This window comes from Rhinolophus sinicus, linkage group LG01, assembly GCF_036562045.2.
Source record: "Rhinolophus sinicus isolate RSC01 linkage group LG01, ASM3656204v1, whole genome shotgun sequence".
NCBI classification, from domain to species: domain Eukaryota; kingdom Metazoa; phylum Chordata; class Mammalia; order Chiroptera; family Rhinolophidae; genus Rhinolophus; species Rhinolophus sinicus.
Genome location: NC_133751.1, coordinates 107,688,369 through 107,705,379, shown reverse-complemented (window position 1 = coordinate 107,705,379; position 17,011 = coordinate 107,688,369). Strand labels below are relative to the sequence as shown.

At 49.0% G+C, this 17,011-nt stretch overlaps 1 protein-coding gene across 1 annotated transcript in view; it reads right to left on the bottom strand.

Annotated features, from left to right (window-relative positions):
* Positions 1–2,599: 2,599 nt before the first annotated feature.
* WNT7A (Wnt family member 7A) overlaps positions 2,600–17,011 on the bottom strand; it is a 64,220-nt gene continuing 49,808 nt past the window's right edge. Inside the window, exon 4 of the mRNA XM_019753572.2 lies at positions 2,600–5,157. Coding sequence (XP_019609131.1) covers positions 4,678–5,157 — 480 coding nt within the window. The 3' untranslated portion in view covers positions 2,600–4,677. The remainder of the gene's footprint in view (positions 5,158–17,011) is intronic.

Here is a 17,011-nt window from a genome sequence, read left to right as displayed (position 1 = left end):
GCTATGCAAAAAATCAGAGGGAACAGCATGTGCAAAGGCCCAGAGGCAGGATGGAGCCTAGCATGTAGGAAAACAGAAGGGAGGTCACTGTGGCTGGAGCCCAGTGAGGGAGGGGCTCTGTGCTATAGCAGACGAACGCCAATCTCAGTGTCTTCCCACAACAGACAGACTTCTTGCCCACGGGTGTTGCTAATCATCAGGTGGCTCCCCTCCAAGTGGCCACTAAGGGATCCAGAGATCTTTCTTCTGTGGCTCCACGACTCACGCCCCACAGCCCCCTGGGTGTCTGTCAAAAGTACAAGATGTACAGGGTGGTGTGAAGATAAGAGAGAGGACATGAAAATTGCTAGAACCTTGCTTGGCACAGAGCAATTACTTCACAAATGGCATCATTGTTACTGCTGTGCAGAAGAGGCAGAGGCCAGGCTGCCAGCATGGCAAGTGCTGGGTCATGGGGGCTGAGGAACTTGGTCTATACTGGTTCAGCCAGAGCTTGGAAGGCTGGCTTGATAGGGCATGAGTGGAGGCAGGGAGACCTGGGAGGAGATGGTGGCATTCTTCTAAGTGAGAAATGATGATGGCCAGAGTAAGTGAGGAAGGTGGGTGGGCTGTGCGATATCCTGGGAAGAAGTGCCAGAGCTTGGGGACCTATCGGATGCATTCAGTAAGGTGGAGGAAGGAGCTGACAATGACGGTCTGTGTCAGGCTTGGATGCCCTGTGTGTTCCATAGGCCTTCCTATCTTCCTAAAGCTTCTGTTAGAGGTGAAGAAGGCTCAGGGCCAAGTGCCACGGGCTGATGTGGGACAGCCTGGACTACAGCCTTTGTTTTCTCACTTCCTGGAGATGGGGTCTTGAAGAAGTCACTTCTCTTCCCTGAGCCTCATCCTCATCTGTAAGTGGGAATGGGAGGCTTCCTAGGGGCTCAGAAAACACATCACAAACATGCTGTGAAGATTGCAGGGAACAGCTCCATTGTAGGTGGCGAAAACGTTACCCAGGACTCTCCTGACCTGAGTCTTGCGGAGGGATTCCCTTGATTGGAAAGGTGTGGGTGGGGGAATGGGAGGACGTGGGGTTCCCCTGGCTGGCTGCCAGGGCACCCGCCTACATGGTTCAGGGCACAGGCCCTTAGCTCTGTGGAACTTGAGCTTGTTCTTAACTTAGGTCCAGAGGGTGTGTCAGTACACATGCACACACACGTGAGAAAACACGTCCATATATCTGAACAAAGTGCCATAGGAACTTTATCCCTCCCAACCCCACCCCTCCACATTATTTTGCTGCCTCAGTGTTGGTGAAAGTCCTTTCTAGGAGGCACAAGTCCTGTTCTTGGTCTTCCCTCTGCTGTGCTTGCTGTGTGGCCTTGCATAAAACTCTATCCCTCTCTGGGCCTCAGTTTTTCTCTAAAACAAGAGATTCTATCAAGTCAGAGGCTGCACACTGGTTGCACAAAGGCCACGTTCAGCTTGCAGTCATGTTTTGCTCCATCCTCATGGTGTTTTGTCAACATAACAAAAATTAAGAGTTCTTCCTTTAAAAACCCGAATGTTCAACCCTTCTTGAGGAATCAGAGGGCCTGGCGATGAGGAGGCCCACGTTCCCATGTGGCTCTAATGGGCTGTGTCGAGCTGCTCGCTTCCCATGGTTGTTACCCACCTGGACACGGAGCTTCCAACACTAGCGTCCTGGACCACCTGGTGTTTTGATTCAGCCTCTTTCAATTTTTGCCGTTTTAATGTCAGTTTTATTGAAAAGCCACCTTAGGATTAGAGCAAAGGCAGGAGGAATATATTTGCCTAACACAGACCCAAATATTTATCACCACAAGCTGTGTTTGAAGGATCTTATCATTATGGAGATAATAGTAATAATCATAGTTAACAATAATATAATATAATAGCACTCATCCATTGCTTTGAAACTCATAGTGCCATACAATCATTCCTGGGAGGACCCTCACAACAGTCCTGGGAGGTAGGTATTTTTATCCCACCTTTATAGATGGAGAAACTGAGGCTGAGCACAGCTGAACTGGGCACCTCAGAGAGAGGGCAGCCCCCGGTTGAGAACTAAGAGTGTGCTAAGGGGCCAGGTGAAAGGTTGCCAACTGGTGTGTCTATTCTTCTCTCAAGTCCAGCTGCCCTCATGCCAGGTCCACTCCTCTTCTGGATAGTAAGGTTGGACATGAGGGTGACTTCTGATATCATGTGTATGTGTTTAACATTAAATGGTCAGCCGAGGAGGCTGGTCAGAACCTCCCCTATTCTCAGGGGCCCTGAGGCCAGGGGCAGGCTTGGGAGCCCTCTTTGTTCATGATAGACACAGTAGGTTTGCCAAGGCAGAGATAGATTGTGACATGGGGGGCATCAAGACACTTCTGTATGTTTTCTCCTCACTCACCCATTCACCCACCCACCCATCCACTCATCCATTCATCTATCCATCCACCCACCCATTTATCTACCCACCTTTCCATCCATCCATCCATCCATCCATCCATCCATCCATCCATCCATCCACCCACCCATCCACTCATTCCTTTACATGCCTACCCATCCTGACAACCAAGAAGAAAAAAATGGTCCAAGGGAAAAAAAATCAACAAACTGTCCAGCCTTTTTATTTGTCCGTGCTGTGATCCAGGCCCACTGCTGACATTGGGTGTCCGGCACAGCCCAGACACTAAGGGGTTCCCAGTGAATGGGGCCTTGGGGCTGTGGTCTCAGAGGTACCTGAGTTTCACCAGTGTCTATGAGCCTAGAGTTCAGATGTGCCATCTCTTGGTGGCTCAACACAATTGCCAAAAGTCTCTGCAATCTGCCTCATACCACAGCTCTTCCCTGCAAACAGAGACCTGGAGATCAGCAGATACACAGACAGACACCCATATGCACACACCACCCCAGATCTCTCAGGCACACAGATGGAGAGAGATACAGAGAGATCTGGATACACAAAGGAACACACAAGACATATACACATCAGCACCCCAGAGGTACTTAAAGGTGCAAAGTCACATAACTACCCGAAGAATCCCTAAAGTCACACACACACACACACACACACACACACACACACACACACGCAGACACAGAACACCCACAGCCTCCTGGAGGAAAGCTTTGCAGGTTGAGAGGCATTGGGTGTAGGTGGACCCAGAACAGAGTCCTCATCCACCTCTCTCTGACAGTCTGCCCTGGGACAGTGACATCTAGGAAGCCCTGCTGGGCCCTGCTGCTGACTGGACCCCTCACTCCTGCTTGGACCCCTCACTCCTGCTTTCCTGCCCTATAACTGAGGACGTACCTCACGCCCCCCGGGGTGGGGGTGGGGTGCCACACAGCAACGGCAGGCTCCCTGAGCTGGACTCTGTAGAGTAGCGCTGACTGAGTCCCCGTGACACTCGCACGATGCTGAGGGCACAGACCTGCTCCGTACATGGCTGCTCACGAGCTCACCACTCAGTGACCTTGCTCCCAAGGCCTGAGCTGAACAGGCGGGGGCTGGGAAGCCAGTTCCTGACCCAGGTAACACTGTTGACATGGCAGCCCAGGTGTCCAGGGGCCGCCTTTCCCACTGGGCCAACAGGACTCCAAGTTCCAGCTGTGTGAGGGTCCTGGCGGTGCCTGACTACACACCCAGGCCTTGCCCCTCCTTATCGCAAAGCAAGTGCCAGAACTAAGAAGAAGCACAGGTCATGGAATGACACAGCCAAACTCAGTATAAATAAAATATTCATATAAAAATAGTCTCTTACAAAATATTCTCTTATCCAGCGGCTCACTTTCCAAAAGATGGAAACTGCTGGGAGTTTTATTATTGTCTTTCCTCTTTCTATGTATTTCAAACTGGATTTTTCTGGTTTGAGTGGGGGAGGACTAAAGGATGGGAAACATATTCTGAAAAATGTCTCCAATTCTGGATCAGCTTAAATTTCTGCATAAATAGCAGCAAACAGAAAACAAAAACAGAAAATAACAGTGTGTGTGTGTGGGGGGCATGTGTGAGATATATATATATATATATATATATATATAGATATATATATGTTATATATATATTATATATATTATATATATATAATATATATAATCTACTCTTGTACTTAGACGTCTAGTGCAGCAAGGGGTACTTGCAAAATCAACTAGTAGAAATACCTGCATAAAGAATAATTATGTACAGTTCTACTTGGCTCCTCGTCCTAGCAACAAAATTATCCTGCAAGGAAAGCAAACAGTCCACTTTGATTGCAGAAAACGGATCCCGATGAGGTGGAAGGATTCTTTTTAATTAAATAAATTAATATTATTTTTATCAGAATAAATTGTTAAATATTGCTATGTGAGGCCCTCGGATACAGGGTTCCTGCTGTCTGAGGCTCTGCTGCAGCCCAGGAGGGCCAGAGTCGGGGCGGTATGTGGGGGAGGGTGGAGCAGCACTGCAGGGGCTAGAACCCTCAGGGCTCTGGAGGGCTCCTTCGCACAGGTGCGCAGGACACCCAGGAGAGTCGCCCCCATCGCGGAAAAGACAACCTCAGCACACCTGCCTGCAGTCCCCTGGGATCTGGGAAGTGACCTGCCTGGGTGACTGCAGCTTGGAAACTGGTCCTCCCCAGTCTAGCTCACAGGTGGAGGCGGTCCCGGACGGACCCAAAGCAGCATGGTGCCGTCGCAGGCTCACTTGCACGTGTACACCTCTGTGCGCTCGCTGCAGGTGTTGCACTTGACATAGCAGCACCAGTGGAACTTGCAGTTGCACTGCCACACGCGGGCATACTGGTGGGTGTTGTAGCCGCGGCCGCAGCACATGAGGTCACAGCCGCTGGCCTGGGGGGCTGTCTTGTTGCAGGCGCGGCCCTGTGTGCCCACGCTGCCCGTCACTGGGTCCTCTTCGCAGTAGTTGGGTGACTTCTCGATGTACACCAGGTCCGTGTCCATGGGCTTGCGGTATGACAGTGGTTTCTTGATCTTCAGGAAGGTGGGCCGCTTGTTGCGGCTGGCACGCACGGGCTCCACGTGAACGGCCTCGTTGTACTTGTCCTTGAGCACGTAGCCCAGCTCCCGGAACTGTGGCAGCGTGGTCCAGCACGTCTTGGTGGTGCACGAGCCCGACACGCCGTGGCACTTACACTCCAGCTTCATGTTCTCCTCCAGGATCTGCGGGGGGCGGGAAAGAGCTCAGCGCAGTCACTGCATGCGCGCGCAGCCCTGGGCCTGGCCCACACCCCCGCCCCACCCAGCGGGCTTTGCTTTTTCCTTTTTGGTGCAGGAAACCCGGGCCTGGATTCGAATCCCTCTCGTGTCTAGCCCTTGTGCTGTGCCTTCCACCCGAGCTAACTTGCCTTCTTTGTCTCCCACTCCTATGCTGCCCTTAGACGGGTTCTCAGATCAACTCAGGCCAGTCCAGACCACACATAGGTTCTCTTTGGCCTGCACAGGTTTAAAATAATTTCCGAACCAACGTTTAAAAACCAGGAGACTTTAACAGGTAGACTTTCATGTTTTATCTTTGGCAAAGGGCATGCGGCAATTCTGGGGTGATAGTCAAATGATTTAATAACTGGTGCAGCTGGGCGCTGACCTCCTGGCATGGAAGCTGCCCACCAATGCCAGCCCAGGAGCCCTGCTGTGTTCTGGCTCCTCACAGTCTCTGCCAGCACTGTCACATGGAGCTGTGCCAGCAGCTGTCTTTTTCACGCTTGGTGTCCTTCAATTTCCCATAGTCCTCACTGCTCCCTATTGCCTCCCTGACCTTAAGCTCTGGTTTTTCAGAGGTCATCTGCTTTCATCACGTAGGACACCTGCCAGACCCTGTGGACATCTAAGTCTGGGAACCATGGCTCTGATTTAAGCTTCCCTGGCAGCTTTCCCTGACTCCCAGGCCAGTGCTATGCCCCTTCTTCTGCGTTCCCAGTACCCCTTGGGCTTCCATCAACACAGCATGAGAGGCAGCATTGTACAAGAGGAAAAAGCACAGATTCTGGACCCTGGGTTTACATGCCAGATTAACGTGAACCTGCTGTGTTCTTGGGCAACTACTTTAGCCCTCTGTGCTGCAGTTTCCCTATACGCAGAATGGGGATAATAATACACAGTAATTAATTATAATCATACAATGAAATACTAGACAACAATGAAAAAGAGTGAACTACTAATACATACAAAAACAGATCTCTGGAATGTAATGTTGAGTGAAAAAAATTAGACACAAAAGAGAACATACTGTATGATTCCACTGATAATAAAGTTCAAGGACAGGCAGAACTAATGACTGGTTTTCATTTACTCTTTTTTCCATATATAGGCAGTGGGCCAGAGATGGCCCATGGGCCATATTTTGCTGACCCCAGCTTTGAAATATCCCAGCAATAAAAGAAGGCAATGTTTACCAAACTCCTCATAGTGTAGGATATTTAAGTTTTTGTTTTAATCTTTTCTTCCCCTCCCTCCCTCTCTTCTTTCTTTGTCTTTCTCTCCTCCTTTCTTTCTGTTTTTCTTTTAAACTATATGTAATATGAAAGCAAGTATATTTGTAACTGAAGGTTCTCTTCCTTCCTCACCATCTTCAACCTGATTTCATCTTAACAGACATTTATTGAGCTCCTAGTACCAGGCACTGGGCGGGGGATGTGTTAGTGAGCATAGTTTCTGAGTCATAGTTCATGAGCATCGTCGTGGTCCTCCATCTGGATTGTCAAATTGCCTTTGCCTATTGTACAGTGAAAGAATAAATGAATGAATGAATAGATGACTGAACATTTATTAATCGCCTGTACACACACTGGGCCCATGCTTTTCTATATGGCATCTTATTTAACTCCATGAGGTTAGTATGATTCCATTTGAGGGGAAAAAGCTGAGGCTCAGCTAACTCCTTGAGCAGGTGGGCTGTTGGGTGAGGCATTCAGAGGCAAGGGTCTTATTGCCGGGGGGTGTGAATCAAGTGCTTGGTGGCTGTCCACTGGCTCTGTGCCCTTGGGTTGTCACACCCCATCTCTGGGCCTCAGTCACCTTCACTGAAACATAGAGTGAAGGCAATTTTATCTTTTCTGACAAAAGTCAGAGTTCTAGAACGGAATCAGACATTCAAAAATAGCCGTTAGTTCTGCCTCTGGGTCTGGGTCTGTGCGGGTGCTGGGGACACAGAGATGACAAGATGAAGTCCCTGTCTCCAAGGATGGGTCTGTGTTCGGGATCCTCTCAGCCCCGAATGCTCTGCTTCCAGGAGGAGATGAGCAGGGCTTGGTCAATATACTCAACAGGAAGGGAGGGACCCTATGTTTCAACCACAGTAGCTGCAATCAAATGAGCCAGTGATTGCTCAAGCATCCAGAATGTTCAGACGGAGATTCTGGTTGGTTGACTGCTCTAGTATCAGCACACCTAGTGTGCTGTCTCTGACGGCACTAAAATCTCAGTCAGCCAGCCCATCGCACCTCAGAAACACCTGCCTAACTCTGCCCCCAACATGCATCACACCTCTGAGCCTTTCTCTTTCCCACGCTTTTTAGGCCAAAGAAGAGAGGTGGGCTAGACATCTGACAGCCAAAAGGGACGTTTGTGTTATCTGGGTGGCTAATCATCAGTACCAGCTGTTAAGTGTGTGTCTGGCATCCTCACATGACCTACACACACTTAACCGCTGGTACTGAGGCACGATGGGCTGGCTGACTGAGATTTTAGTGCCGTCAGAGACTTCCACGCAGAGGTGCTTGGGGGGCTTCCAGAGCGAATGTGACGCTACTGAGCGTTGGCGAGGAGAAGGAGCGCCTGGGACTCACGCTGCCGGTGGTGGTGGAAACAGCAGGGTGAGGAAGCTGAAGATACAGAGACCCATGACCAGAAATTGTACTTCCAAGTGTGTGGCCTGGAGAAACATGTGCGCATGCCCAGGAAGCAGGCTCAAAGGCATTCACAGCAGCAACATTCATCATAGCTCCAAACTGGGCACGGCCCAGACGTCCTTTCATCACTATAGAATGGGTAAACTGAGGCGTGTGTGCTCAACGGGACACTATAGGGCAGTGACACTGAACAGCTACAGCAAGCCACACTCACAGAGCTCGACCTCAGAAATACAGCAGGGAGGGAAAGAAGCAATCAAGATTTCCATAATGATTTCATCTGTATCAAGTTCAATGGTGGGCAAAACTGGATTACATTGTTTAGGGGCACACAGAGGGGGAGAGGACAAAAAGTAGAGATGAGGGGCACAAACAGCGGTTGTTCCTGGGGCAGGACGTGAGAGCTATGATGGTGAGGCTCACCCAGCCGGCTTCCGGGGTTCTGACAATGTTCTCTTTCTTGATATGGGGTGCTTTATAATTATTCTTTAAATCAACATAGATGGTATGTGTGCTTTTTTGCATGTAAGCTATACTGTGCAATTATAAAAATGCAATGGGTACAACGGCCAATAACTTTGTGGAAAGATGCTCAACATTACTACCAACAGGGAAATGCAAATCAAAATCACAATGAGATATCACCTCACACAAACCAGGATGGCTAAAGGAAGAAATTCAGACATAAGTGTTGGTGAGGATGTGGGAAAATGGGAACCCTCACACACTGCTGCTGGGAATGTAAAATGGTGCAGCCTCTGCGGAAAACAGCCCAGCAGTTTCTCAAAGCGTTAAACATAGTTATCATATGACTCAGTGTTATGGTCTGAATGTTTGTGTCCTCCCCTCCAGTCCCACACACCATTAAATTCTTATGTGGAAATCCTAACCTTGAAGGAAGGTGATGATTTTAGTACTTGGAGCCTTGGGAAGTTTCCTAAATCATGAGGGTGGAACCCTCATGGATGGGATTCGAGCCCTTATAAAAAAGGGCTCCAAAGAGACTCCAGCCCCTCCCACCATGGGCAGGCACGGTGAAAGGGCACTGGCTATGAACCAGGAAGAGGGTTGGAGCCAGCACCCAAACACACTAGCACCCTTATCTTGGACTTCTAGCCTCCAGAACTGTGAGAAATAAATTTCTGTTGTTTACATGCTACCCGGTATAGGATGTTATAGCAGCCAGAATAGACCAAGACACCAGCAATTCCACTTCTAGGTGTATACCCAGAGAAATGAAAACATGTGTCCATACAAAAACTAACAAAACAATATTCATAGTAGCATTCTTCATTATAGCTATCAAGTGGAAACAACCCAAATGTCCATCAACTAACGAGCGGATAAAATGTGGTTTATCCATACAATGGAATATTACTCAACCACAAAAAGGAAGAACGTGCTGGTCCATGCGACAACGTGGATGGACCTGGAAAACATTAAGCTAAGTGACAAGCCAGTTGGAAAAGGTCACATATCGTATGATTGCATTTATATGCTATGTCCAGATAGACAAATCTATATATAGAGAAGGAAGATCAGTGGACTGGGAGGAGGTTGGGGACATGGGGAGTGACATCCAAAGGGTACAGGTTTCTTTCTGAGGTAATGAAAACATCTAAAATCGATTGTGGTGGTTGTTGTGCACTTCTGCGAATACTTTTTAAAATGTTGAACTGAACACTTTGAGGGCACTGTATAATATGTGAATTATATCTCAATAAAGTTGCTTTTTAAAACAAAGTCCCCAGAAAGTTTAGAGAAATCCATGGGTTGTATTTGCAAGCATGTAACACCAAATGTTTCCGGTGTGGTGGACCCTGGAAATGAACCCCAGTGCCGAAGGCCGGGCTCCTGGGTTGGGTAGGGGCGTCTGCCACTCCTGCATGCTGCCTCCTGCACACTGCCCCCTCTTCCTCTGTGGTCTCCCATGGCCTGAGGCCGTGGCAGTTTGTGTGGGCCCCTAATCACATGACACCAGCCTGTTAACCCTGCCAACTCTGCATTTTGTGTCAGTGATCACTTTATGTCTACACCAAGCTGCGCGTAAACCGGGCAATAAGCTCTAATGCGTTTTATGGAGCAAAAATTAATATAAGACACGGTATTATATTATATTTATTATATTATATTATATTATATTATACCCAGTCTTATTGTAAAATAAGACCAGGTCATATATTTATTTTTGCTCCAAAAGACGCATTAGAGCTGATGGTCCGGCTGGGTCTTGTTCTCGGGGAACACATGGTCACAGCACTCCTGGCCAGGACTGATCACCCAGAGGGGCATCCCGTTAAACACCACACTTTCTGCTTGAGGCAGGGGACAACAGCAGAAGAAGTGTGTGCAGGACTCACTCTGTTCCCACCCATGAGGCCAGGCTGGCTACCAGCTTCTGAGCTGCCCAGGGGGACTTCCAGGGTTTCCTTTATGCTTGAAGAGTCCGCATTATCATTCAGTATTAGGCAGTTGGAGGGTTTGCAAGCTCTAAATGACATGACTCCATGTACCTTCCCAGTTCCTGGCACACAGCAGATACTCTCAGGAAATGCCCAAAGGCAAATTCATCAACAGGGTGCATTTAAACTATTCCACAAGCGGCATGCCCAGGCCCCAGCTACCACCCTGAGCATTGACCCTACATTGAGGACGGAGGGGAGGTTGGGAGGACGTGGAGAGGGCTTGGAACTGCTGGCATGGATCAACATCAATATCGCAAGTCCCTCTCTGTAGTGTGGGGTCCCAGCTTAAAGACCAGTGACAGAAGATTGCTTGAGGTCTGCCATTTTACTATCCTGTGTTGCAGAAATACCTCAGTGCAAAAGGAAGAAATGAGGAAATAGATCCGTAAGGCTCAGAGCCTGGTGTCTGGTCTTAGCAGGCCCTGAGCACATGCAGTTCCCCTTCCGCCTCTCACCTGGGGTCTGAAAACCACCGAGGGCCTCCGGTGACAGGATAAGGGGGCTGTGGTCCCTTCTTACCTCCAGCTCCACCCACAGCCCCCACTCACTTCCACCTGTCGCTGCTGGTCAGTCAGTGCAGGCCTGGGGACTGGCCTTCACAGGAACTGAGAGGACGAAGTGAGCATCTACTATGTGCTGGCAACATGCAAGGACTGGGTACTCAGCAAAGAAAAGGAGAACAGAACTGCCGCCCTTATAAAGAGCACATTCATTCTATGGGGCAGAGAACAAGTAACTGGTTCAAGTAGTAAAACAAGTGAGAAAAAGAAAGTGGGACAGGATTAGGAGCTGCAGAGTGAGGGAGGGGGTGGGGGAGGCTACAGGACCTTGATGGCAGAGGACAACCTCTCTGAGGAGATGACACTCGAGCAGAGGGCAGAATTCAAAAGGAGGCCAGCACGTGGCAGCGCAAATCTCTCGTTTCATTTCCATTCGAGGAACAGCAGGCCAAGCCTGTGAGGCTGGAGCGTGGTGGCTGGGGCAACAGGTACCGGTGCTGGGGTGGCACGGGGAGGGGGTCCCACCTCACAGGTGCCATGGACCAGGCTGACGGAGTGGGGTATTTTTTCTTATTCAGTTTTTTTTAAAATGGACTTTATTTTTTAAAACATTTTTATATTTACAGAAAAATTGTGACAATAGTGCAGCAAGTTCCCATCACCCTGCATCCAGTTCCCCATGACTAAGCATCTTACATTAGTATGGTAAGTGCTAAAATTAATGAGCTAATATCAATATGGCATTAGTAACCGAAGCCTATACTTTATGCAGATTTTCTTGGTTTATACCTAATGTCTTTTTTCTGCTCCAGGACCCTGTCTAGGCCACACATGACATTTGTTAGCCTGTCTCCTTAGGCTAAGAGATGAGACTTTATGGGGAGCAACAGGAAGGCCAGTGGAGCAGGAGCAGGACTGATGATTCTAAAAAGATCTCATGTTGGTTGTAACAAATGTACCACTTTTGGGCAGGGAGGTTGTGTGTATGTGGGGGAATGGGGTATGTGGGAACTCTGTGCTTTCCGCTCAATTTTGCTATGAACCTAAAACTGCTCTGAAAAACAAAGTCTGTTAGAGAAAAGATTTGGGGAGAAGCTGTATGTAGGACTGTCTCTGGGGTTGAGACTTGGCTGTCTCTGAAGCTGATTGCCTGGGTGCCTTCTCTAGGCCTCAGTTTCCCCATTTTGAACACAAGAGTTTGAACTAGATGATGTCTAAGTCTGCTTCTGACTCTCTCTGAGAATCTTAGCCTTGTATTCATGACCTCTTTAAACTATACAAAGTGTTTTCAGAGCGCTGACAGAACGGGATTTTCCTACACCTCCCATTTCACAGGTGAGGAAATTGAGACTCAGAGAAAGGAAGGAACTTGAAGTCATAGAGTGTGCAGGGTGTCCTCCATACGTCTCTCCAGGCCACTCCCACACTTCTGCCTCCTGCTCCAAGCCCCAGGAGGCTACACTGCAGGGCTGTAGCAATGCGCTTGCTTGTTCTAGGACCCTGGCCATTTACCGGTGGGTGATTGGGCCCAGGCCGTCTGGATTGTGGGGAGGTTTGAATACAGCCATACGAGGACCAGGTGGGTCTGGCCAGCAGAAGGCACTGGAGAGAGCTGAGAGGCAGGAGGAAAGTCCTGGAGTTACTCCTCCTGCTGGCACCACACGATGGTGTGTTCCCCACCAAAGGTCACATCTCCTGCTCACTGGTCCTCTCAGTACTGTCCCCCAGGATTCTGGTGGTCCAGCCTCCTGGGCCTTCAGGCCTCGGGAGTCACAGCCCCTCACTGTTTCCAGCCTCCTGGGCCTTCAGGCCTCAGGAGTGACAGCCCCTCACTGTTTCCAGCCTCCTGGGCCTTCAGGCCTCGGGAGTGACGGCCCCTCACTGTTTCCAGCCTCCTGGGCCTTCAGGCCTCGGGAGTGACGGCCCCTCACTGTTGTAGCGCTGGGTACTGCACCATCCCTTTCTGTTCCTTTAACTTTGTCCTTTGTTTTATTAGCAATCTCTCTTTTAAAACACCTTTCTTGCAATATAAATCACATACCACACAATTCACTGTCTTCAAGTACGCAATTCAATGGTTTTTAGTATATTCCGAGTTGTGTGACCATCACCACCATTTAACTTGAGAACAGTTTCATCCCCTGGAAGAAACCCCACACCCGTTAGGAGTCAGTCCCCATTTCTCTCTCCCTCTCAGTCCCAGGCAACCACTAATCTACCTTCTGTCTTTATTTATTTATCTATGCTAGACATTTCATATAAATGGAATTATACAATATTTACTATGTTTCCTCAAAAATAAGACCTAGCCAGACAATCAGCTCTAATGTGTCTTTTGGAGCAAAAATTAATAGAAGACCCGGTCTTATTTTACTATAACATAAGACCAGGTCTAATAATATAATATAATATAATATAATATAATATAATATAATATAATATAATATAATATAATACCGGGTCTTACATTAATTTTTGCTCCAAAAGACACATTAGAGCTGATTGTCTGGCTAGGTCTTATTTTTGGGGAAACACGGTAAGTGTATCTTTGTGTATCTAGTTTCCTTTACTCAGTGTATTCTGTTCCCAGCTCGTCCATGTTGTAGCATGTATCAGGACTACATTCCTTTTCATGGCTAAATAATGGTCCATTGTATGGATATGTCACAGACTATCCACCCATTCATAAGTTGTTAGACAGCACTCCTTTTAAACTCCTCTTAATTTCCCAGTCTGAGTGTGTCCATTGCATTGAATGCAACCCCCACAGCTACACCCCGTTCCTTTGTGGGAGAGCCCAGCAGTAACCCTATCCTCGAGACTCCCAGTCCTGTGCCATGCTTGGTTCTGCACCTGCTGTTCCTTATCTGGAAGGCCAATCTTTACTGCTGTCACAGATGCTGGCCCAACAATTCCACTACTGAATATGTGCCCTCCGGGGAGGCTCATGCATGTGCGAAATGACAAAGAGCTTCACAGAGGAAGTACCTGAAATATCTAAAGTACATGGAGTACAGCAGAAGGAATAGAGTCAATGGAATTGTAACAGCTACATATAGGATGTCAGAGGGGTAGTAGATTGGGGGTGGGGGGTTTCACTTTGTGAGGGGTGTAAATGTCTAACTAGTACATTGTTTTGCACACCTGAAACTAATATATATATATATATATATATATGAAAAGAAAACACTGTATTAAAATTGTAATACTCAATACATATTGATAACAAAAGATGAAAAAAAAAAGGTCAAAAGGTTCCAAAGCTCCACCAATAGGGACTGGTTATGCAAATGATGGTGCATTTATAAAGTGGAATGTCTTACAGCTGGTAGAGAGAACGAGGCAGCCTGTACTTACTAATGAGGGCCGATCTGCAAGGTACATGGTTAAGAGAAGAAAGCTAGGTGCAGAGCAAGTAGGCAGAGCACGAGCTCATTTGTGTGAAGAAGAAAAAACTTGTGCATGTGTGTTCATAGATCTCTGGAAAATAGGTGAGAAGTTGGTGAGAGTGGCTGCCTCTGGGGCAGGCACCTGGAGTGGACAGGATGACTGGGTAGACAAGAGCCTTACTTTTCATGGGATTGCCTTTCATACCTTTTGAATATTCTACCGTGGCAGAAAAAAAGTCACTTCTTCCACAAAGCCTTCCGTGATTGCCAGGGCAGTCAGTAACTCCCTCAATGGCTTCCATAGCTGTGCTGGGCTTTTGAGTACTTGTTGCCTTGACCCTGTGATAACTGTCTACCGGTCAGCATTCCCCATCAGGCCAACAGCTCTTTGGGGTGAACATGGAGATATACTACCCAGGTCTCCCTTCAAGGGAGGTCCTGCTTCATAGCTACAGGTAGTGGTGTGCTTATAATTCAGCTCTGCCCCTGCCCAAAAAGCCCTGCTTTGTAGTGTGGGATAAATGCTACCACCGTGGCCAATTTTAAGCTACCAATGTATTAGCAATCCCTGAATGTCTAACATTGGGTCTTGCAAGCCCATGGGAGCTGAAGCACAGCATGGACCAGGAGTGAGATCAGCATACATTGTCCAGCTGTCAATCACATCCTTCAGGGTCTGTCCCAGCTGCAGAGAACTGCAGCCTTTTCTGGTGGTTTGCAGCTGGGGACAGAGAGAGGCAGGGGGTGTGAAGCTGTGGCCACCGTGATGTGCAGCATGTGCCCCGGAGGCCCCACCGAGCGTCGCCGGCCAGGGCACAGCTCCACTTCTGCCCAGTTCTCTCCTACGCTTTCCCTTCACTGACCCCTAATGAACAGCTTGGACCTGGAACTCCATCTGAGCCTCTGCTGCTGGAGAACCCCACCTGTGACACCCCTAAAAGGCCGGGGCCAGGACATGCATCTCCATCTCCCCAGCCTCTGGCAAAGACTCGCCTGGCATGGAAAAGGTGCTGACTATGTGCAAGGTGAGAAAAGGACCGAGTGTGTGTTTATTCTTGTGTGGAACATTCTTTCACTTGCGCTCTCATTTTGCATTGAGCACTCACTGTGTGCTGTTGGCATCACCCCTGTTCTGGAGGCCCTGGGAGGAACACGACAGAAGCAGATACTCTCCTTGCCTTCTCGGAGCCTGTAGACCCAAGCCATGGCATTGATAACCTCCAAGTGTAATTATAAATCGGTAAGTGCTGTGAAGGAGTGGACCGGAGGGCAAAGAAAACTTGACTCAGGAGCAGCTGCTCTTGTGCAGCTATAGGCAGCCCCCTCCGAGAGGCCAGCTGGCAGCTAGACAACAGGAAGGCTAAGTTAGGACCGGCCAGACGTGGTGGGATGGCGCAGGCGTGGCTGGGCAGAGTGAGAGGGACGTGGAGCTGGGAGGCGGTGGGGCTGGCGCTCAGGGTAGGAAGCATCTGGATTCTCCATAAGCCCAGGGGTGCCACTGAGGGGTTTTTGTGCAAGGGAGTGATGAGGTCCGACTGACAACTTCAAAGACCATTCCGGATGGAGTGGCAGCTAGGTTAGAGAAAGTTGGATGGAGATCTGGCAGGAAGGTATCCCCATCATCCAGGCCAAAGACGATGGTGGTTCTGACAAAGATGGTGACAGTGGAGGGGAGGGGAGGAGCAACATCAGCAATACTTGGTGGTGAATGAGGGGTGGTGGGTTGCGGGGGGCCAGGTGACTCACAGGCCTTTGATGGCTGCAGAGGCTATGCACCGAGACAAGGAGCGGGAAGCAGGACAAGGCTTGGGAAAGAGGGTGCGTTGTGGGCATAATGTGGACATTTCAAATACAGTGAGTGGCAGGGAAGAATGACATCTGGGAAGCAGAAGCGTGTGTTGGTACCATGGAAATCTGGCTCCGGTCAGCTTGGGTACCCACAGGGGATAGTATGCGTTAAGTCCCAGTCAGGATTCAGTCACTTCCACAGATTGAAACATGTAGTTGAAACCAGCCAGAAGTGGGGTAAACACCTACAGTTTGAAAAAAACTGGTTGCAAAAGCACAAGATGGGAGACACTGAGAAAGAACGACAGCTTTATATGACCACAAGTTCAATATGAACTAAGAGGCTGCCAAAAAGTCAACCATCTGAGACCATATTAACTGATGTCTAGTGCCCACAATGAGGGAGGAGATGTGATTTTTCAAAACTGGGTTATACCCCAGCAGATGGACAGAAACAGAACACGTGCAGAAGACGGAGTGAAGACTGAAGGAGCTGTAGCTGCTCAGTCTAGAGACGGCAGTTTCTGCCCTGGTTATTGCCCCAGGCCTTTACCAGGGCAGGGGGAAGGGGTGGGGGAGGGACTTTGTGTCCAGAGGGCAGGACTGGAACCCTAGTTGCGGGAGTAGTCACAGGGCAGCAGATACCAGTTCATTGAGGGGCCAGCCCTCCCCACCAAGCCACCCAGAGCTAGAGGGGGCTGTGGAGCTGAAGAGCTCTCTGTCCTGGGAGTGTATGAGAGAAACAGATGGGGTCTGCAATGGGGAGTCCTGCACTGGGTGGGGATGGCTGTTCTCACTCTGCTTCTCTGTCCCCCAGCCCAGCCCCAAACCTGTCTGGATAGGCAGGAAGGGTTTTCCACACTGCTGGAGGAAGAAAATCAATCTCTTTCTGACAGGTCACCCGGGAAGTGCCAACAATGTACCAGGTGCTACCCAGAGCTCAGAATTACCCAGGGCGGGGTTCTTAGGTCTGGGAGGGGTGCTGGGGGAACGTGGCTCCAGATAATTCCTTGATCCGAAACACC